The 24,204-nt window shown below is 40.2% G+C and overlaps 1 protein-coding gene across 1 annotated transcript; it reads left to right on the top strand.

Annotated features, from left to right (window-relative positions):
* Positions 1-4,929: 4,929 nt before the first annotated feature.
* On the top strand, positions 4,930-22,841 carry TASL (TLR adaptor interacting with endolysosomal SLC15A4). The gene is made up of 2 exons (XM_008155198.3): positions 4,930-5,134; positions 21,632-22,841. The coding sequence occupies exon 2, from the start codon at positions 21,633-21,635 to the stop codon at positions 22,524-22,526; it is 894 nt and encodes a 297-aa protein (XP_008153420.1). The 5' UTR covers positions 4,930-5,134; position 21,632; the 3' UTR covers positions 22,527-22,841.
* Positions 22,842-24,204: the final 1,363 nt, after the last annotated feature.

Here is a 24,204-nt window from a genome sequence, read left to right as displayed (position 1 = left end):
CATACAAAACAGAAACAAACTCATAGATGCAGAGAACAAACTGATGGTTGCCAGATAGGAGGGGGCTTGGGGGACTTGGAAAAGAAGTGAAAGCATTAAAAAGTATAAGATAGTACTTACAAACTAGTCATGGGGATGTAAAGTACAGCATAGGGAATATAGTCAATAATCTATAATAATAAAAATGTGATATGCTAACCAGGCCAGACCACCGAATGACCTTCTGTACGACATTCCGGATGAACTTCTGGATGAAATCAGGGCTACAAGGGCCGAGGCGAGCTACCGCAGTTGTGAGGGCTGAGCCCCTTGCATGAATTTTGTGTATTGGGTTTCTAGTCCTATAAAAGGCTAATATGCAAATTGTCCCCACGGGCAAGAGTTCGACTGACCGGGAGTTAGATGTGTGCTGACCACCAGGGGGTGGTGCGGAACATGGCTGGCACCAGTGACTTGGCGCTGGCAGTGGGTGGCAATGGAGGTGCTACTGGCCTTGATGGGCCCCCACGAGAGCGGGACTGCAGTGGGATGGTGGAGCAGGTGAGTGGGTGGCACCAGGCCAAGGTGGGTGCAAGTAGTGGCCCCAATTGCCCCACCAGTCTCCCCACAGATGATGACCAGTGGTGGTGGCAGGGGGCAGGGCTGGCAAGTGGGCGGCACCAGGCCAAGGCGGATGCTAGCGGGGGCCCTGATTGCCCTGCCAGTCTCCCCACAGATCAGCCCTGATCGCCAGCCAAGCCTAGGGACCCTACCCATGCACAAATTTCGTGCACTGGGCCTCTAATATTGTAATAACTATGTATGTTACCAGATAGACTTAGGGGGATCACTTCCTAAGTTATATAAAAGTCAAGCCATTATGTTGTACATTGAAACTAATATAATGTTGAATGTCAACTATAATTGAAAAATAAAAAGGGGATAAAATATGACTTAAAATACTAGTTTTTAAGTCAAAATTTCAAAAGGTATAGGGTAAAAAGCAAGATTCATTCTCAAAAGCAATTACTTATTTTTAGTTTTCTGTATATCCCTGTAGAAACATTCTATGTATAAGCAAATTCCTTTAAAAATACAAATTGGACTATATTATGTTCTTACTAAAGAATGTATTTTTATTTTTATTATTATATTTTAAACATTTTTTATTGATTTTATTTTTTTTAACAGATTTTATTGATTTTTTACAGAGAGGAAGGGAGAGGGATAGAGAGCTAGAAACATCAATGAGAAAGAAACATCAGCTGCCTCCTGCACACCTCCTACTGGGGATGTGCCTGCAACCAAGGTACATGCCCTTGACCAGAATTGAACCTGGGACCTTTCAGTCTGCAAGCCGGTGCTCTATCCACTGAGCAACACTGGTTACGGCTAAAGAATGTATTTTGGAGAGAAACCAAGATGGTGGCATAGGTAAACATCTGAAATTGCTGCCTCACACAACCACTTCAAAACTACAACTAAAAGGCAAAACGGACATCATTCAGAACCACAGGAAGCCTGGCTGAGTGGAAATTCTACAACTAGAAGGGAAGAGAAAAGCACACTGAGACTCAGAGGAAGTGCAGAAGTAAAGTGCAGAGGTACGGAGGCGTGTGCGCAGAAAAGGCTGGCAACTGAGGACGCTGTTGTCTTTTTTAATTGGGAGGGAGACACAAGCTACTGACTGCTCTGAACTCCAGTTCTGGGTGAGACTCTGGGGACCCAGACTCATACGGGGAGAAACTGGACTGTCTGGCAGTGGGTGGAACTCGATGGCAGCTTTCTCTCAGAGGTGCTTGCAGTGATTACCAAGGGACACTGAGACCCCAGGGATCTCTTAGGGCAGGGCTGAGGATCAGCCACAGCTGTTTGATCTGCCCTGTTGATTCCCTGAGACCCCGACCCACCCAAGCTGTGCTCAGAGGCTTTTGCACATGAATGGCCTAGCCCTTTGCAATCTAAACTTACCTAACAAACTGAAGCTGAGTCAGAGAGACCCAGAACATCCAAAAGAAGGCCCAAGGTCCCACAGCAGTTTTCATTGCTTCACAGTTGGGCCTCATCTGGGCACCTCCAAAACCCAAACAAAGAAGAGGAATCTACAGATTTCTCCATAGCTCCTGCTGGGTGGCCTCAGGCAGAGGCTAAAGTAGCACCTCCTTGGAGATCCAAGAGCCAGTGTACCCAATGGTCAGAGTGGGACCGTCCAGATAACAACTCCTCAGATCCATAGGAACACACTCAAGGGGCAGACTTGGTGAGCACCAAAGCCACACTAAAGCAAGTCTTGCCCCATAAGGGTGTCTCCAGCACAGAAGTTCTCCCATCATAGACACAGCTGATCCTCATATCCAATTGGTCTGGAGGTCAATTCCTCCCAGGGATACCAACAACAATTAAGGCTTAACTACAACAAGACTGTGCACACAGCCCACAAAGGGGTGCACCAAGAGCAGGCATCCTCAAACTACGGCCCGTGGGCCACATGTGGGTGTTTTTGCCATTTTGTTTTTTTACTTCAAAATAAGATATGTGCAGTGTGCATAGGAATTTGTTCATAGTTTTTTTAAAACTATAGTTCGGCCCTCCAACGGTCTGAGGGGCAGTGAACTGGCCCCCTGTTTAAAAAGTTTGAGGACTCCTGACCAAGAGTAATTACCTCAGGTAATTGGGGAGGCTGAGCCACTGGGATCTATAGGACACCTAACACACAAAGCCACTCTATCAACTCAGGGAAGCAGCCAAAATGTGGAGACAAAAAAACAGGTCACAAATGACAGAAGTGGAGGAAAGCAAATGACTGGATATAGAGTTCAAAACCACGGTTATAAGGTTTTTCAAGAATTTTCTAGAAACTGCCAATAAATTTGGTGACACCCTTGAGGATATGAAAAAGGACCAACTAGAAATTAAGCATACACTGACTGAAATAAAGAATAATATACAGAGATCCAACAGCAGACTAGAGAATTGCAAGAATCAAGTCAAAGATTTGAAATACCAAAAAGCAAAAACACCCAACCAGAAAAGCAAAAAGCAAAAAGAATCCAAAAATATGAAGATAGTGTAAGAAGCCTCTGGGACAACTTCAAGCATACCAACATCCGAATTATGGGGGTGCCAGAGAAAGAGAGAGAGCAAGATACTGAAAACCTATTTGAAGAAATAATGACAGAAAACTTCCTCCACCTGGTGAAAGAAATAGACTTACAAGACCAGGAAGCGCACAGAACCTTGAACAAAAGGAATCCAAAGAGGACCACACCAAGACACATCATAATTAAAATGCCAAAAGCAAAAGACAAAGAGAGAATATTAAAAGCAGCAAGAGAAAAACAGTTAGTTACCTAGAAGGGAGTGCCCATATGACTGTCAGCTGATTTCTCAACAGAAACTATGCAGGCCAGATGGGAGTGGCAAGAAATATTCAAAGTGATGAATAGCAAGAACCTACAACCAAGACTACTCTACCCAGCAAAGCTATCATTCAGAATTGAAGGTCAGATAAAGAGCTTCACAGATAAGAAATAGCTAATGGAGTTCATCAGCACCAAACCAGTATTATATGAAATGCTGAAAGGTATTCTTTAAGAAGAGGAAGAAGAAGAAAAAGGTAAAGATAAAAACTATGAACAACTAATACATATCTATCAACAAGTGAATCTAGAAATCAAGTGAATAGAAAATCTAATGAACAGAATAAACTGGTGAATATAATAGAATCAGGGGCGTAGAAAGGGAGTGGACTAACAATTTTCAGGGGAAAAGGGTGCAGGGCGTGCGGGAAGAGACTGGACAAAAATCGTACACCTACGGATAAGGACAGTGGGGAGGGGTAAGGGCAGAGGGTGGAGTGGGAACTGGGTGGAGGGGAGCTATGGGGGGAAAAAGAGGAACAATTGTAATAATCTGAACAATAAAGATTTATTTAAAAAAAAAGAATCTATTTTGGAGATTTGCTCTTATTATTAGACATTAAACTACCTCACTAACAACTGCATGGTATTTTACAATAGGGATATTCTTTCATTTGTTTAGCCAATATCTTGTTTCTGAATCAACCCCCCCCACCTTGTTTACATTCTTTTTTTTTAAACATTTTTATTGATTTCAGGGAGGAAGGGAGAGAGAGAGAAAGAGAGAGAGAGAGAGAGAGAGAGAGAGAGAGAGAGAAACATCAATGATGAGAAAGAATAATTGATCAGCTGCCTCCTGCATGCCCCTATTGGGGATCGAGCCCACAACCTGGGCATGTGCCCTTGACCGGAATTGAACCTGGGACCCTTCAGTTCAAAGGCGATGCTTTATCCATTGAGCCAAACTGGCTAGGGCTTGTTTACATTCTTAAGCAATGCTGCTACAAATACATTTTCACATGTCTGTGCACAGGTGCAAATATATCACATGGATAAGTTTATAGAAATGAAATTGTTGGGTAAAAGGATATGAATATTAAAACAAACACTTTGACGGAGACTGGGAAATTGCCCTAAAGATGTTTACAGTCTCACCAATAATGTATGAGAGTGCCTGTTTCTACAAAACCTTGCCACTAAGTGTTTTATTGATTTATTTTGCTTTTGTTAATTTGAGAGAGAAAATGGTTTTAACTTGCATTTTTAAAAACTATGAGTACAGTTAAGAAATAATACTTCTTAAAAATGATAATTAGTGATAATACTGAGAACTTTCTAAATTGTATCTGACTTTGGGTCTCTTTTGGGAGAGAGGCCCCAGAGAATTTAGTTATAGGAGTAAATGTACGTTGATAGGGCTCTTATATAATGTGTAGTGATCAACTATTTTAACAAGAGACAGTTTCATAGATAGGTTTCATTTTTTGAAAAAGGGGAAGAAACACCATTCTGTGGCTCGGTTTGGGTTTGTCAGTTATTACCGCCCCCTCCTTTCTGGGACTTCCCACTGTTCTTTAGAACAAATCAGACGAGCAAAACCAACTCTTTTTCCATTGGATCAGTCATAAAAAAAAGTGGAAATGCAATGAGCAGCTTAGTTTCTTGGCTTTTAGCAGTGAAAGGAATACTCACCAAAGGCTTGCGAACATTTCTGGATAAAGCACTGGCTGGCTTATTCATCTTCGTATGGTCAATCGTGTTTCTGCAGCACCAAAGGAGCAGATTGGTTAGTGAAGGTAAGAAAATGAGGCAACAGGCCCTGTAACTACTAACCTTTTCTTTCATTTCTCTTCTCATACTTAGTTTCTTTAGTATCAGAACTCAGGTCCAATCTTATGACATGTAAAATGCTTTTCTAGTTTACCAAATCAGAGGTGAGTGGGAGTTTAAGTAAACATCCAATAATGAGAAATTAAGTTAAACACTTCCTTCTCTTACCTCCTCATGTTCACATTTGGGGCATTGGTAAAATATCCCCCGCCCCCCCCCAAAAAAAAAACCCTGATTGATCTGATCAAATATTTGTTGTGTAATTTATTCAGTCCTCATTCACTAATTCCTTCACAGGTTTAACTTCTGTGTTTTTAAAAGAAGGCCAACTCTACTTTCATAAAAGTAAAAAAAATAATTTAAAAGGCTGAAAAACCTAAGCAGAATTTTGCAGAGAGAGCACAACTCTTGAATTGTTACGATGATGTAATTTTAGAGAGGAATACAATCAATCATATGCATTCCAATTGGATTTGACTCTCAGTTATTCATTGTGAGCTTATGATAAGTGTTTTTCTGTGTAGCAGGACATATTCAAAGTGAATGTGATCTACAGTGATGATGCCTTTATTTTATTTTATTTATTTATTTTTATTTTTTTTAAAATTATTTTTTATTTTTAAAAGTATTACAGATATCTCCCATTTCCCCCCCTTTCCCCCCTCCTCCCAGCCCCTACTCACCCAGGTCTTCACTACCCTATTCCTGTGTTCATGGGCTATGCATATAAGTATATAAGTTCTTTGGTTTATCTCTTCTCATCCCACCAACCCCACATCCAGGTACGAGGTACATTAGTCTGTTCCATGCCTCCCTGCTTTGGGTCTTATTTTGTTGGTCAATTTATTTTGTTCATTAGATTCCACAAATAAGTGAGATCATGTGATATTTGTCGTTCTCAGGTTGAGTGATGGTGCTTTTAGAATTGCCATCTGGGTGATTTGTTGGTATTAAAGACAGTGCTTGTACAGGTGGGCTTTTGTTTGGATTATCTTTACACTTGATCCTCGCAAAAAAACCGAGAAGCAATTGTTTGAATTATCTTTAGACCTAGTCAAACATTCTTTTTCTTGTGCACAACTATTTGTGCTTGAATATAGACCTGGTTTGGTCAGCATATTCATATGGATATTTTCAGAACATTGCTTGCAAAGGTCAGTGTAAGAACCTTGCATTTCTGAACTTGAGAAGTTTCTTGAAGGAGTAGAGGATATTTAAAATTGGTGTAAAATATTCATATTACAATGGTAATTTGGCATATATACAAAGGTAGTGCACTAATTCTAACAACACTTTGATGCAATGTTTTCAATAGTTATTTCAAGTTACTGAACCATTTCTAATCACATACCTAATGATTATCTTAGATATATGATATTGCCCCTCTATGCTCTTCTCAAACATGATAGAATGTAAATTTGTCTTCAATAGCTGTTAACCCTCACCAAAATTTTGGTGTGCAAAGTTTCAAACCTATATAAAAATGGAAAGAATAGTACAGTGAACACCCATATTTATATAATGTAGATTAAGTAGTTGTAGTATTTGCCACATTTACATTCTCTCTCTCTCTGTATACACACACACACACACACACACACACACACACACACACACACACACACAAATATTCACAGCTTTTTCCTGAACTGTTTGAAAGTATATTGTTGCCTTTAGGTCACACGATACCGTTAGATTCTTGAGCAATATATCTCCTACGAAAACGGGGAAACTTCTACTTAATTATAATGCAAAGGAAATTTAACATAAATACAATCCTGTTATAGAACGTAATTCATATTCAAATTTCTCCAATTTTCCACATGTTCTTTAAAGAGTTTTTAAATCCAGGATCCAGTGAAATACCTTACAATGCATTTGGTTCAAATGCCTACAACTAAGCAAATGTTAACATTAATTGGCATAATTAATAATATCATGAACAATGATTAACAACTTTAACACCAAAGAAATTTAATACCAGTCAATACTATTAAGGTCACTTTTCTAATTTTTTTAGTCCTTTCATTTTGTGTCAAATATTTAAAAAATAATTTAAAAGATGAACATAAGCTTTAATTTTTCTATCTGTGAGATGTAAAGACAGAATTTAACAAATCCAAACTATGAAAGAAATATATTTACTAATATTTCTGCACCAAAATTTACATTTTCTGAAATAAGGAAATTTACATATCCAGATAAAATAGTCATTACCTCTGGTCATAGGACCTAAGAAAATTATTTATTAACATTATCAACATTATTGGTGATGTTAATATGGAAAACAGAGGCCTTTTGATCTATTACCTTAGCCTTCAAATTAGACTTTCAGAAATTAATTTGTTAAGTAAGAATCACTTCACATTTGATAGAAGAATAGATAATCACAAAGTATATGTTTTGTGAGGAGAATTGAAATATGGATAAGTGATACTTTAGACAAATGATAATGTCAACAAATGCCACAAAAGATGAAATAATAGGGTATAAGACAAGGCATATGATTAAGTGAATGGTTATTTTCAGCTCTAAACAATATGAACTTTAAAAGATAAGAGTAAGGAAATGGCAGGTTGGTGTTGTTCAAGGAGGTCCTTCCTAAAGAAACCCTTTGTTTTGGGTAAAGTTATTATATCAGTTACAAAAACAAAAAAATTAAAACATGTAATACAGATTTGGTTACAGTATTATAACTAGATTATGAACAAAATAATATTCAGGTTTTTCAATGACAACCTTTCAGTGGTGTATCTGCAAAGCCCCCAAATAAAAAAGCTCTTAAAAACATGGGTTGGAATTATAGAATCTAGAATTTAGATTACAAGGGAAATAGGGAATTGGAGAGATGAAATAGAGTATTTTGAGAATGGGGAATATTAAAAAGACAACATCCCTGATATATCACTACACATAATCTTAACAAGACAGTTTGCTTCACCCTCAAATTTGAGACAAAAAAATAAATTTTCTTACCTGATTGAAAAGTTAAAAAAAAAAAATGTGTTGAAGAATGTCAGTGGAAACAGTTAATCTCAAACATTGCTGGTGAGAGAATAAATTGGCCCAAGCTACTTGAAAGGCAATTTGCAATAGCTAGGATCTAATAATTCAGCTTTTCCAAAGCGGGCGGGCCTAAGGAAGCATTCATGGAAGCATGCACAGTGGTTGCACATAATGAAAAAGCAAGAAAAACCCCAATGCCCACTATGAGAAATGATTTGCTAACATAAGCTGTGCCTGTAGATGTATGATTTTGTAACTGTTAAAAGGCAGATCTATATAAGCAGACATGCTGACAGGTGGGACCCAAATTGCACCCCAACTAGTTAGGCCCAAGACCTTCTATGGAAGAACAGATGCTGTCTTTCTGTCTTCAGTTCCATAAAACTACATCCTATGATGTGGGAGGCAGCCTCATCCCACTGCCTCCATTATTGTGCGGCCGTGGTCTTTTGTGCACCCTTTCTCAACCCAGCCTCTCAGATGACCTAGTTTGCATGCACGTAAATTGTGCTTCCAGGGATAGGATGTTCTGCTGCTTATCACCTCCAACTCTCCCACTTGTTACCAATCCCCAATCTGCCTGCTTTCCTTTTGCTCTTGCCGGTTACTCCTTCATTCAGAGGACTGTCCCAATGATTGATTTCACTGTTTAAAGTAGCAGATGATTTTGCTAAAGTTTCATGCAATCCTGATAAATACAAGGGTTGGCAAAAGTATGTTTACAGTTGTTCATATGAAAAAAGACATGCAGGTTATGCTGATTACAATAGCTTTATTAACTCAAAAGAATATCACAGTGGCACAGTGCCCTTAGGTACAATCTTGTAAGGGCTCAAGTTGCTGGCCTTCATTATGTACACACTGTTGTAGTCTACTTGCTATACTCAAGCACACTTTGGCACATTTATTGTCATCAGTTTCTTGACATGCTTCACTTATGCAGCGAATCATATCATCCACCTTATGTGGCTTTTGCGAAAAGATTTTATTTTTGACAACTCTCCAAAGATGTCCACTGGGGTGAGGTCTGGTGATCGCGGTGGCCATGCCACTGGCTCTCACTGACCTATCCACTTGTTGGGTAATTGTTCATTAGGAAACTCACACACTGTTTCTACACAGTATGGAGGAAATCCGTCTTGTTGAAAGAAGAAGACATCAATATCAGGCTGTCTCTGTGATTGTGGTAAAACACTGGCCCTCAGCATGCTGAGATACAGGTTGTGTGTGATAGTTGTATGGAAAAAATAGGTCTAAGTACCCCTTTACACGAAACACCCACCCAAACTGTAGTCCCTGGCTGACTCAATGGTCCTATCATTACATGAGGATTTTCTCCTGAATAGTAGACACAGTTGTGTCAATTTCCAGCACCTGAAAGTTTTAAAAGGCGCTTCGTCGGACCACGCAATTTTATCAGTGATGACATGGCCTTGTCTTCATTCACAACCACTTCGCAAAATTGTAAACTGTAATCCGGATCATCTTCTAATAACCTATGAGGCAATCTTGCCTGACACATTTCCAAACCTAAATATTGCATTATATGACTCAGTGATCTATGGGAAATGCCTAACTCAATAGAAACTCTTTGTTTTTTGTGTTGTTTGTTTTGTTTTGTTTTTGTGGGGGATGCTCTTTGTAAATGCCTGACTCACTAACATTTCATTTTCCTGGTTGTAATACTGTCCTGTTGACCACTTTTTGAAGCCAGTTTCATCAAATTTATCTCATATTTTGTAAATTGTTTGTCTACTTAATGAAGGTGTATCAAATCGTTCAGCCCATTTAATCTAATAATAGACAAATATGCAAATTGACCGCACATTCGCTACACCTAAACCACGCCCACCAGCCAAGCCACGCCCACCAACCAATCAGGACGAGTATGCAAATTACCCCAACAAAGATGGCGGCTAATTTGCATATCAAGACAGCGTCAAAAGGGGGGGGAAGGGGAGGAGAAGGGAGGAGCGAAGTCAGGGCCGGGGCCGAACGGAAAAGCAGGCGGGCTGGAGGAGAAGGCGGGGCGGGGGGCAAGGGCGGAGCGGAGGCGGGGCGGGGGGCGAAGGGAAACGCAGGAGGGCGGGAGGAGAAGGTGAGGCGGGGGACAAGGGAGGAACGGAGGTGGGGTAGAGTGCAGCAGGAAATCCTATTGCAGGATTTTTCCTGCAACGGGAAAGCTAGTTTTTGTATAACCTTTTCTGCATTCTCTGTCTTCCAGTACTGTTTACTATTGAGTATCCACTTTTGTTGGTTAAATTGTCAGCCATCATTATCTAAAAGATAAATCATAAGTAAAAATACAGAATAATAATAAGACATACAAATCAATAGTATGGTAATTAATAAATAGATAATACAAGAATAAACTGTTTTGAGTATTCACAACTGTAGACCTACTTTTGCCCACCCCTGTATATTGGGGTAAGGGAGAGAAGAACCAAGAATCTCTTTCTAATTGAAGGACATGGATTCTGCATGAATGGCTAGGGGCTCTGAAATGCTGATATAGAAGATGAGACTTGAAGGATATGGGTAGTGGGATGGGGGATAGATAGGGAACCAGGGCTCTCAGGACAGAAGAAAAAATGCACAAATACCTGGGATGGGCATGAAGTGTGGGAGAAACTGGGAGAAGTTTCTGGATCCTGTGGGGGCAAAGGCAGAGATGAGATTGGGAAGGCAGATAAGGACCATACATCATGAGGACCTAACCTGTATGGACTTTATTCTGGAAGTGATTGGAAGCTGTTAATATTTAAACAGGGCACCTGTAATATTAAATTACTCTGCTTGTAACATTAAGGGTGAGATGATGCCAGGCTATAGCAGTGGAAATGGTTAAGGAAAGTATTCATATGGTTAGATTAAAATACCAAAGGATAGCCTGGCCAATGTGGTTCAGTGGTTGAGTGTTGACCTAGAACCCAGAGGTCATGATTTGATTCCCGGTCAGGGAACATGCCTGGGTTGTGGGCTCAATCCCCAGTAGGCAGCATGCAGAAGGCAGCTGATCAGTGATTCTCTCTCATTATTGATGTTTTTATCTTTCTCCCTCTCCCTTCCTCTCTGAAATCAATAAAAAATTAAAAAACACACCAGAGGTTAAATCATTTGTGTATGTCAAAGACATAAGTATTACTACACAATTTGGTCCCATCTGTAGCCCTGTGGGGTGGGCATTGGCTGTCTTCTTGGAGATTTTCTTTCTGAACTTCATTGCACCTTCCTTCCTTTATTCAGCAGTGCTGTTGTTATTAAATAGAGTCAGGGTTGTTACCTTTTCCTGGAAGGACTAATTGCTTGTCATGATTGTGATATTTACTGCTCTCAACTGTGCAGTAGTGTGATATGCTTAAAGATCATACCACATGCTTTGGAGTTTGTAAACTTGGACTTGACTCTTGCCTCTAGTACTTAGTTGCTATTTGGATATGAGAAGGTCCTTTGTCATATCCAAATATCAATTTTCTCATTTGGAAAACTCAGATTATGATATACAGGGTGCGGCAAAAGTAGGTTTACAGTTGTGAGTATGCAAAACACAGAGTTTATTATTGTATTATCATTTATTAATTATTGTATTATTTTCTAGTTGAACAACTATAACCCTACTTTTGCCCAACACTGTATATCTAACATGAAGAATTGTTGAAAGATTAGGGATAATGTGTGGAAAGTACCTGACGCAATTGCTTTTGTTAGTATGCCCTATCCAACTTATTGCATCTTTAAAAAAATTATATATTTATTTATTTCAGAGACGAAGGGAGAAGGAGAGAACGAAACATCAGTAATCAGAGAGAATCATCAATCAGCTGCCTCCTGCATGCCCCCTACTGGCGATCGAGCCCACAACCCAGGCATGTGCCCTGACCAGGAATAACACTGGGACCTCTTGGTTCCTAGGTCAACGCTCAACCACTGAGCCATACTGACCAGGCTGCATCTGCTTTTTGACTTAGGTCTAGGGTAGGGAAGCCATGGCCTATGGGCCAAATGGGCCCTCTGGTTGTTTTTGTAAATAAGGTTTTATTGGAACACAGCCACACCCATTTGTATCATCTATGATGGCTTTCCTGCTATAATGGCAGAATAGTTATAACAGAGACCTAAAATATTAAATACTTGGCCCTTTATTTAAAAGGGTTGCTGATCCCTAACTTAGGTTTTTCCAAAGGTTCCCTTTTATAAAGGTCTTTCCTCTTTAGATTTTCTCTTGAAATCCATGCTTGTGTTGCTTGGGTGTAAATTAAAAGTGTGGTTATGTGCAGAAGTTGTAACAACAGTTTTCTGAGAAACTATGTAAATGCTAGTGTAGAAGGAAGAATTTATATTGCAGTTTCTTCTGAAACGAAGTAAATGGTTTAACAAAGTGCTGTACTTCAGCACATATTTCTAAGTTGTGAATTTGCACATCAGGTTAATTTTGGTATTCCCCTGTCTGGTAATGATTAATGTAGGCTAAATTTGCCTAGAACATTTCATCTGCAAATGTCCTTGGGTTTCTTTTCCTTTACACTTAACCAGTCATGGAGAATTCTAAATATTATTTAGACATTTTATATATATTCCAAATATACATATATAGCTTCTCTATGATGAGAAACAAAAAGTCAAGTGATAAAATATCTTTGAACAACTGAAGTAATCCATTGGGTCAAGTTTTAGTGTCTCAGATGAAATGAAGTCTAATAATGTTAACATTTGCTTGAAATATATATTTTGTAATACCTTTGAAGAGATTGAGTGATATCATAAGAATTTCACAGATAATCACTGAAATGTACTAAGAAAAATGCCAACAATTAATAAAAATAAACCCAAACAACTTTCTCTATTTTTCTATCTTTAGATTTTAGAATGTCATGATGTACAACACTTTTCATTATAAAGGTACATGAAAGAGTTTTAATGAAGATTAAATTAGTTAACATCTGTATAATTTTTGTTTATGAGTTTTATCCAATATTCTTCTCACAGCTTTAAAACAATCTTTGAAAAGCTGCTTTAGCATACTATCTGCTGCCCTCTGCTGCTAACTTTTCAGAAATGAATTTCGATTCTGAGTAATGCTCACCAAACCCTCTTTCTATTCTCCTAATACAGTCATAAACCCCTGCAATATTAAAGTTTGAGGGGAATCTATAGATACTTTAATACCACAGGTGAGAATTTAATTTACAGATGAGAACTTGAGTCTCTGAGCGGTTAAGCAACAAGTGAGTGTGGGCTCTATTTTCTGACTACCAGTGCTTGAATGCCTGGTGACTGTGGACATATTACTTAATTTTGACATCTATAAAATGGATATAATAATAGTACCTACATCTTACAATCTTCATGGGGATCCATTGATTTATTACATAAAAAGCAGTTAGGCATAGCTGGTATGGCTCAGTGGTTGAGCATCGACCCATGAACCAGAAGGTCACAGTTTGACTCCCGGTTAGGACACATGCCGGGGTTTTGGGCTTGATCCCCAGTAAGGGGTGGACAGGAGGCATCCAATCAATGAATCTCTCTCATCATTGGTTATTTCTATCCCTCTCTCCTCTTCCCTTCCTCTCTCTGAAATAAAAAACACACACACATATTTTAAAAAAAATCTCACTTAGTATCATATCAGGGTTGTAGCTAGTACTAATGTTAGCTACAGTATTTTATAAACTTGTCCCTAACTAGACTAAAACCACAGCTAGTGACAAGGTTAGAACTAGAATTCTGGTCCCTTGACTACTTGTTCAATAATTTTCTTTTGCCTTAGTGAGTCTCAATACATAACTAAATTTTACCTGTGAACGTGAATTTTTAAAACGTTACCTGTTTAACACATTTGAAGCTCTTGTAGTTTTTACAAAGCTACGTGATACCGCAGCTCTTGCTGTCACTCATTCCTCCTTGTACTGTTCAAGGCAGGCTCCCCACAGCAATTATTCCAAACACTCACAGGCTCTACAAGCTCCCAAGATGAAGTCCTTCTGCCCACATTTGAGCTGATTTTACTGTTGACTTTAAGTAACCTCTCTAATGAGCTCCCTGCCCACATTGATTGGTTGCTTCCTGCCAGAGCCTCTACCAGGGCCCAGGCTGGGGAGGAGCCTGCAACCGGGGTACGTGCCATTGACTGGAATTGAACCTGGGACCCTTTGGTCCGCAGGTAAACGCTCTATCCACTGAGCCAAACTGGCCAGGGTTCTCTCATTCAGTTAGATGTCCAATATTCTTAGTCTCTCAAGTTCATTCCTTCTCTTCTTGTTTTGCTACCTCCCTCCTTGATCCTGTCTCAATCACCCCAGGAGGCTGCTGAATTCATCCCTGCCTAACCTGGGTCCTTAGCTCCAATCTTACTTTGCTGAAATTCATCTTGCACTTTACTGATCAATTTCATCATGTCATGAATCAGCTTAGCAAACTGCCAAAGCTTTGTATTGTCTGCAGGGTAAATAGAATGGCCGAAGCCATGCATGACCCAGTTTACCTCTCTGACCTTATCTCCTTCTCCACCCTCATAGGAATCTTGTCCTTTAGCTTTCAGGTTATCAATCCCTAGACATTAGGACACACTGTCGGCCTTTCCATTATTGGACCTGCCTTGAGCACCATACTTGGTTCTTATTCCATTAGAATAAAAGTACCAACCAAGTTCTCAGTCAATGACAAATAGGGCAAAGGGCCCATTACTCAAAACAAAGTCCTAGATCCTCTTTCTTCATTGTTGTGAAAGAGTGGAGGTTATTGGAGTATTCATAAACAGTATCCACATAAAATGTAAGAATTCATTCGGGTTGATTATCCTACCTAATAATAGACAAATATGCAAATTGACCATACCTTCGCTATGCCCATGATTGGCCAGGAGGCGGGGGGGGGCGGGACTCGGAGTGGCCGGGGTAGCTGATTGGGCCGGCGGGACGCTGAACTGCGTCACCAGCAGTGGCACGAGCTCAGCATCTGCACCATGGCTGTTCTGCGGCACAGAAGGGGCCTCTGGGGCAGCGAGCTGACATCTCGCCACACGGGCCATCAAAAGCGGGGGAGCTGAGTGCCTGTCCGCTCAGGCAGCAGGCCTTTCAGAAGCCTCCTCGACGCCGGAGGCTTCTGAAAGGCCTGGTGCACCAGCGGACAGGCACCCAGCTCCCCGCGATCAAAAGCGAAAGCGTGGGAGCTGGGTGCCTGTCCACTCAGGCACCAGGCCTTTCAGAAGCCTCCTCGGTGCCGGAGGCTTCTGAAAGGCCTGGTGCACCAGCGGACAGGGACCCAGCTCCCCGTGATCGAAAGGGAAAGCGTGTAGGGGACCCTACACGTGCATGATTCAATCATGCACTGGGCCTCTAGTTTATTATAAAAAGACATAGGATAAATAGTGGGAGATTTGGGATGTGTCTGAAAGGGAACGAGGGGTGATAAAGAGTGATTCTGCAGCCCTAGCCAGCTTGGCTTAGTGGCTAGAGAGCATTGGCCTTCGGACCAAAGGGTCCTGGATTCAATGCTGGTCAAGGGCACGTACTGTGGTTGCAGGCTCCTCCCCGGCCCGGGCCCTGATCTGGGCATGTGTAGGAGGCAACCAACCAATGTGTTTCTCTCACATCGTTGTTTCTCTCTGTCTTTCCCTCTTTCTTCTACTCTCCCTAAGAATCAATGGAAAAATATCCTCAGGTGAAGATTAACAGCAACAACAAAAATTTAAAAAAAAAGTGATTCTGCAAATTGTAACATTTCACTAAACATTTCTTAAGTGACCATAATGGTGAAATAACACTTGCATCCCACCCAGACTGGTGTCTATTACTGACCCACATGAGAATGACAACACAGGCCTCTTTACTTTTGTTCACCTTCTCTCTCTCCAAGGCTTTTTTCCCCTTTCTCATTGCCTGTTCAAATTCTTCTTTTTCTTTAAAAGTTTACTATTTACATAATGATCTCTCTTTCTCTTCTTTGCCCTTAGAATATACAATATCTTTAACCACAAACTCAGCTATGCAGGAAATGCTCCTTTCTTTCCCCCTCTTAGTGACTTGAAAAATATTTTCTTTTTAATTCTTATTTTAATTAAAACATTAATAAAAGTTATACACACACAATTTGGGTCAAATAATTCTAAGATGTTTGCAATGAAAAAAATCGACACCCGTTTTTCAGAAGCAACTATTTTAATCTCCTTTGACTAATTATTTGATTTTATTGCCATTTCTTTTTTTAAAAATATATTTTATTGATTTTTTTACAGAGAGAAAGGAAGAGGGATAGAGAGCTAGAAACATCGATGAGAGAGAAACATCGATGAGAGAGAAACCTCGATGAGCTGCCTCCTGCACACCACCCACTGGGGATGTGCCCACAACCAAGGTACATGCCCTTGAGCAGAATTGAACCTGGGACCCTTTAGTCCACAGGCCGACGCTCTATTCACTGAGCCAAACCGGTTAGGGCTTACTGCCATTTCTTTAAATAGCATGTATGTGTTGCAACTTTTGGATTTTTCAGTTTGGGGCATTATTTATTGACTTGCCACCACGAAAATAAGGATTTACTTCTTTTTCATGCCCGGGCTTTCACCAAGTACATACATCCTTGTCCTGTTCCTTTCACTGTATGGACTGGCTACCCAGTCTGGACATATAGGCAAATGCCCAAGACAATTTTTATTGATATTACATTACTATCAGTGCTAAAACATTATCTTTGTTTCCCAATTTTATTATCATCTTATGGTTACACTTTAAATTTGATTGGATCAATTTTCAGTGTTATATACATACATACATACATATATATATATATATATATATATATATATATATATGTAATATATTTTATTGATTTTTTACAGAGAGGAAGGGAGAGGGATAGAGAGCTAGAAACATCGATGAGAGAGAAACATTGACCAACTGCCTCCTGCACACCCCCCACTGGGGATGTGCCCGCAACCAAGGTACATGCCCTTGACCGGAATCGAACCTGGGACCCTTCAGTCTGCAGGCCGACGCTCTATCCACTGAGCTAAACCGGTTTCGGCAGTGACTTATATATTATTATGACTATGCAAAAGCTATTTACAACTCAGCCATGTAGTGAACCACAGTTTTTTAAAAAATATGCTTTTATTGATTTTTTTTACAGAGAGAGGAAGGGAGAGGGATAGAGAGATAGAAACATCGATGAGAGAGAAACATCAATCAGCTGCCTCCTGCACACCCGCCTACTGGGGATGTGCCCAAAACCAAGGTACATGCCCTTGACTGGAATTGAACCCGGGACCCTTCAGTCTGCAGGCCAACGCTCTATCCACTGAGCCAAACTGGTCAGGGCTGTTCAAGAATTTTTAGACATTGTTACATGATCATCCTGCTTCTCATGTTGTTGTTGAGAAGTCTGGAGATTCTGGTTCTTGGATTTTTTTTCCTGAATTTTAAAAATCTCTAGAAACTTATAGTATTTTCACTTTGGTTCAGGTGTTCTATGTCATTTCACAATAATAATAAGAGGTGTGGTCTATTTTTACCTAATATTTTGAGAACTCATGTCCTTCAGTTCTGGGAAATATTGTTGAATTATTTGAATTTCTCCTCTGTTTACTCTGTCCTCTTTCTGAACTTTCTACTCTTCAGATAATAGATCTCCTGGACTGGTTTTCTAATTTTAACCTTTCTCTACTATTTTCCATCTTATAGTTTTGCTCTACTTTCAAAATGGGAGTTTGCCTCAACTTTACCTTCCAGCCATTCTATTGAGTTTTAAAATTGTATAACATTTTTAATTTTCAAGAACTTCAGAATGTTTTCCAATAGCATCCCATTCATATTTCAAGATTGCAATATTATCCTTATTGCCTTGAGAATATTAAGGATTGCGGAGCCAAAAAGCTAAATGGGCTCTATTGATTGTGAACTTGAATGAAGGGTGATCTGGGTGCCCCATTTAGTTGGGGGAACCTCTGATGTCAATTGGTCTCAGACGAGTCTGATTCCCCAGAACAGTCTTCACAATATCCTGCCTGGAAGGTGGATGCCCCTCCACCAGCATTCTGAGAGCTAAAGGGAGAGAGAGGTCATGGATCTCAGCATCTAAATGCGTATGTTTATTTAATCTATTATTGGTTCAGTAGTTCAACCCTCAGCTGGCATCTCATAGCCCAGAAACCTTACGTTTTCGGAGAATAAATCCCAAGTTTTCCCCTGAGAATGGAGAGGGGAGATAGTCACCTGGCTACCTGGAATGAGAGAGAGGATCTGGGTTTCTGACTGCCTTTTCAATAGACTTTCAATTAATCTTTCTTATTTTAGATACACTCCCTTTACCCTACTTCCAAAGGGTATAGGGTGCTACCAATTCTTAGACATTTAGGAAAATTTTAATCAGATTGGCACTTAGGTTTTCCCATGGGTCTTATAAGACTCAGCCTTTTTACGTCTCCTAAGTCAGTGGTCGGCAAACTCATTAGTCAACAGAGCCAAATATCAACAGTACAACGATTAAAATTTCTTTTGAGAGCCAAATTTTTTAAACTTAAACTTCTTCTAACGCCACTTCTTCAAAATAGACTCGCCCAGGCCGTGGTATTTTGTGGAAGAGCCACACTCAAGGGGCCAAAGAGCCGAATGTGGCTCTCGAGCCGCAGTTCGCCGACCACAGTCCTAAGTCATTAACCTTCGGCCTCCTGCTTTCTAGTTCTAAAATGTAATTGCTTTCGTCTCTTCTCCTATTCTCCCTCTTTTTGTGGATTGTATCTTTAAAAAAAATCACGTACTGTTGTTCTAATGAAGGTTAGGGGGTGGGAAATACATGCGTATGCCTAACCAGCTATTTTTCCTGAAAATCTTTGCATTTCTCTACCTCAATTTGATCTCGTTTTTGAGCTCAGCTTACATTCTCCTGAGTAATCACTGTCAATCAGGATGTCCTCAGTCACTTCAGGGCTCCGTCCTTGGGTTTGCCTCTAAGTTCCAGCTTGCTTACATAGAGCCATAGGGTCAGTTGGGGACATGGGAGTGGGGGGTATCTCTGGTTGTCATCATGTAGTCACACCAGCATCCATGGTAATTTTTCATCCTCCACTTGGCCCCTGTGCAGGAGGCAGCCTATCAATGACTCTCTCTCATCATTGATGTTTCTATCTCCCTCTCCCTCTCCCTCTCTGAAATCAATTAAAAATATATATGTTATATCAAAGCTCAGGTTATGGTATCTCAAAAGCCATTTCTCTAAAACGATGGTTTCTTCTGAGAGTTTCTGAGGCCAGTTTAGAAACTCAAAAGCTGAAAGTTGGACTTCTGCTCTGGTTTTCTACAATGATGTTCTGAGGCCTTGAAAGGGGAAGGCCTTAGCTGCAGCCTTGGTGGGGGGTAGGGTGGGGGGTGGAGGGTTGGGAAATAACTGCCTCACTATAAAGCCTTATTTTGTAAACTTTTTTGCTCTGTTAATTATCTTCTCACGTACTAGTATATAAAGATTTGCTTTTTCACCTGGATGTTCAGTTTGTCCAGGGCAGAACCACACTTAGAAAAATTTTTTAGAAAAGGAAAACATTTTCTTTATCTTTATAACTGTGTCCAGCGTACAAGGACTACTTCATGGATTTGTTGAAGACCTTTAATTTTGTATCATTATGGTACACGACTATACCTGGAATATAAACATTTAAATAATTGATAAATTTGCTGAATATATCTTGGAATAGTTCCAAAAAGAGAAAATAAACATTGAAAATATTACTCTTATACAATTAAAACAATTATATTCATTACTAGAGGCCCAATGCATGAAATTCGTGCAAGAGTAGGCCTTCCTTCCCCTGGCTGCTGGCACCAGCTTCCCTTTGGCACTCGGGACCCAGGCTTCCCTTGCAGCCCCAGCTTTGTCCAGAAGGACAGAAGCACATCCAGAAGGATGTCTGGTCTAATTAGCATATTACACTTTTATTATTATAGATATTTGTAATGTTTACTTTATACAATTAAAAATTTACTCGGGAAATAACTGCATGAATATAAAAGAGATGCTAATATTGTAAAAAAGGTCCTTTATGTATGGTTAAAATAATCCTTTTTTAATTTGACTTTTCAATGCAGCTTCATGTTGACAGGTCTGCTTCGGAAGCCCAGCTTTCAAGGACAAAGAGGATCAGTTTTCCTTGTTGTCTAGTGCCCAGAGCCAAGAATGTCAGTGTGTTCCTTTTTTAGAAAACGCAGCTGCTGCTTTCTAGCCTATTCTAGCCACTCCAGACTCAGCTGACAACTGCTGGGGGTGGGGAGGGGAGGTGGTTGTAGTGAAAGCCATGGTCAGGAAATCTCTTTGGTAACTAGGGTAGAGGTAAACACATCAGTTGAGTGCAGAGACATTTCCAGGACTTATTGTGAGAAGTATGTGGGATAGAGCAAGGAAATTGTCCTGGGCTGCAAAGGTTGGTGAGGCTTCATGGTCCTTCATGATGGGTTGATAGAGAATTAATTTCATACCATGCATTGTTGTCAGTTATTTAATTCAAATTAACAAATATCTTTTGAGTCCCTCCTAAATGCAAACAACTGTGCTAGTTTTGAGGGATAAAATCCAAAGGTGGGTAAAATATTGCTCTATTTTCAGTAGAATCTGCCTCATTGTTTTTCTCATAACCTACTGGGTATGTTGTTTTCTCAATTTGCAGCTTCTCAGTCACTCTCCATTTCCTCTGGGGCAGGATGCAAATGCTTTTGCTTCACTCCTAAGGCCCTTCATGACCTAATTCCAGTCTATTTTCCCAGACCCTTCTGCTTATGCTCAGCATTTGGTGTATGGTGAATAGGCCACAACACCATATTCTCTTATAACTCTGTGCCTATGGCTGGAACTCTTACTTAGTCTTCACAGTTTAGATGAAATGTCATCTCTGTGACATATTCGTAACTCCTTTCCCTTATCCACAGGTGGTGTTAGGGGCTCCTCTTCTTCGCTTCCTTTGTGCCTATCATGATTTGAACCCTCTGTGATATAATATTGGAATTGTTTGCATCTAGTTTATCTTTTCCCATACATATTTTATATATAGCTTTATTAATTTTAGAGAGGAACGGAGAAGGAGAGAGAGAGAGATAAAAACATCAATGATGAGAGAGAATCATTGATTGGCTGCCTCATGCACACCCCACACTAGGGATGGAGCCCCCAACCTGGGCATGTGCCCTGACCAGGGATCAAACCATGACCTACTGATTCATATGTCGACCCTCAACCACCGAGCCAAGCTGGGCGAGCCCATAGTGGAAATTTCTTGAAGGATGGAACTGTGTCCTATTTATCTTTCTATCTCCAGCACATGGCATAGTCTTGGTACAAAGCAGGAACAAAATTAGTAATGGCTTGGTGAATGAATGAAATGACTACTTCCTTTACTTTTTTTGGTACATCAACTGTCAATTTAAAAAAATCCAGTCTTCATTTTCCTCATTGTTACTCAACAACTCTCTTTCCAGAATGCTGTCGGAAGGGTACCTCAGTGGACTTGCCTACCGGAATGACATCCCCTGGAGTTGTGCATCTTATAATAAGAACGTGGCTGAGGAAGAGGAAGAAGAGACTAACACTGGTGCTCTTTGCTATTCCTCTGTGGATGAAACACAAGTCGGAAGTCTCTACCTGAGCTGCAAATCCTCTGGCAAGTTCATTTCTTCAGTGCATTCAAGAGAGAGCCAACACAGTAAAAATCAGAGAATCACAGTGCTACAGACAAATCCTAATCCTGTGTTTGAAAGCCCAAACTTGGCTGCAGTTGAAATATGTAGACACCCCAGCAGAGAGACCTACTTGGTTCCATCTTCCTGCAAAAGTATTTGCAAGAATTACAATGACTTACATATTGCAGGGGGCCAGGTGATGGCCATCAATTCAGTGACCAGAGATTTTCTCTGCGAGAGTAGTTTTGAATACGGCCCTTTGCTGAAATCATCTGAGATTCCTTTGCCGATGGAGGATTCCATTTCTACTCAGACCAGTGACTTGCCCCAAAAACCTATCCAGCGGTATTCATCCTACTGGAGAATAACCAGCATCAAGGAGAAAAACAGCCTGCAAATGCAGAAGCCTATTTCTAATGCTGTGCTGAATGAGTATCTGGAACAGAAGGTGGTGGAGTTATATAAACAGTACATTATGGACACCGTGTTTCATGACAGTTCCCCTACCCAGATTCTGGCATCTGAACTCATCATGACAAATGTGGACCAAATTAGCCTCCAAGTGTCGAGAGAGAAGAATCTGGAGACCTCAAAAGCCAGGGATATAGTCATTAACCGCCTATTACAGTTGGTCTCCACTGAGATCAGTACTCCTAGTCTCCATATTTCACAGTATAGCAATGTGAATCCATAATGGAGAGGATGTTTCCATTCCTCTTTGTCAACTCTCACAGCTAAAACAACACTTCATTTATTCTGAGAATGTGGAGGAGTGGTTTGTGAAGGAGTCAAGAGCTAGAGAAGTAAACATTGGCTGGAGGTCAGGTGTGAATTAAGAGGAAATCTCATAATATTACACATGATGAAGGAATGTGGGAAGAGGAGCTATAAAGAGTGCTTTCAAAGCCAGGGTTGTATAACAACAAAGCAAAAAATAAAAATGATCAAAAAAAGCAAATGTAGGATTCATTTCAAGGAGTATAGAAATTGAAAAAGAAGACAAGCCAAGAAGAACCATGGCAAAAGTAAAAGGCCAAAGGTTTCAGAGTAAAGAGTTAAGAATGTTTGTTACTCATAAAGTCCCCCAAGTTGCTTTTTCTTGAGGGAAATAAACTGTAAAAGGCTGCTATATTTGGGTAGAGAGACAGCCCAGATTGGAGAGGGTGCAGGCTGGACTGAGGGACACGCCCCCCCCCTCCCCCGTGCACGAATTTCATGCACCGGGCCTCTAGTGTTCTCTATAAACATGAAAACAGTAGCAAATTGCAATTGTGTTTTTATTATCAAATGGAATGGTTACTTAGATAAAGCCACACAACAGCCACTCAAATCTCCTAATTCTGTTTTCTAGTGGAGATGAAATGTCCTAAATGGAAAATATCGCATAGTGAGTATTAAACTATTTTGATTTTGCTATGTATGATTTTCTTGGTGACACAAAGTTAGGAATCTTATTTTTTCTCATATTCTTCTCTTCCTTTTCTTTTTAAAAAATATATATTTCTTTATTGATTTCAGAGAGGAAGGGAGAAGGAGAGAGAGATAGAAACATCAATGATGAGAGAGAATCATTGATCGGCTGCCTCCTGCACACCCCACACTGGGGATTGAGCTGGCAACCCAAGCATGTGCCCTTGGCTGGAATCGAACCTGGGACCCTTCAGTCCACAGGCTGATGCTCTAGCCACTGAGCCAAGCCGGCTAGGGCTCTTCCTTTTCTTCATGCTCTCTTGACTCTTCTGCAGCCAGGAAGGGGTCTTCTATATCCTAAAGACAAGGTTGTAAGGTCTAGGGTCTGAAGATATCAAATTCTGTAAATCCATGCACCAGAATGGTGACTTTGTGAGTGCTGCCCTGCTTTACCTCCTTCCTCTAGTTCAGGGATTGGCAAACTATGGTCATTGGCCAACTCTAGCCTGCCACCTGTTTTTTTTTTTGGGGGGGGGTATATAATTGACATATAACATTATATTAGCTTCAGGTATACAACATGATTTAAACTTTGTATATATTACAAAATGATCACCATAGTAAATCTAGTTACATAATTTTTAAGCTCCCATGAACTAAAAATTTTTAAGCCATTTAAAAAAATGGAAAAACCAATCACAATAATATTTTGTGACATGAATAAATTGTGATATTCAAATTCAGTGCCCATAAAGAAGGCTGTATTAGAATACAGCCACACCCATTCAGTTATGTATTGTCTATGGCTGCTTTCACCCTGGAATGGCAGAGCTGAATACACGTGACAGAGAACAGATGGCCCACCAAAAACTTAAAACACTATGTCCTTTTACAGAAGAAGTTTGCCCAAACTGCACCACAGCAGTGCCTTGCCCATATAATGCTTGCTTTGCTTAATCCAG

This window comes from Eptesicus fuscus, chromosome 1 (assembly GCF_027574615.1).
Source record: "Eptesicus fuscus isolate TK198812 chromosome 1, DD_ASM_mEF_20220401, whole genome shotgun sequence".
In the NCBI taxonomy this organism is placed as follows: domain Eukaryota; kingdom Metazoa; phylum Chordata; class Mammalia; order Chiroptera; family Vespertilionidae; genus Eptesicus; species Eptesicus fuscus.
Note: the sequence above shows the minus strand (reverse complement) of the source record. Positions and strands in the feature narration are given on the sequence as shown.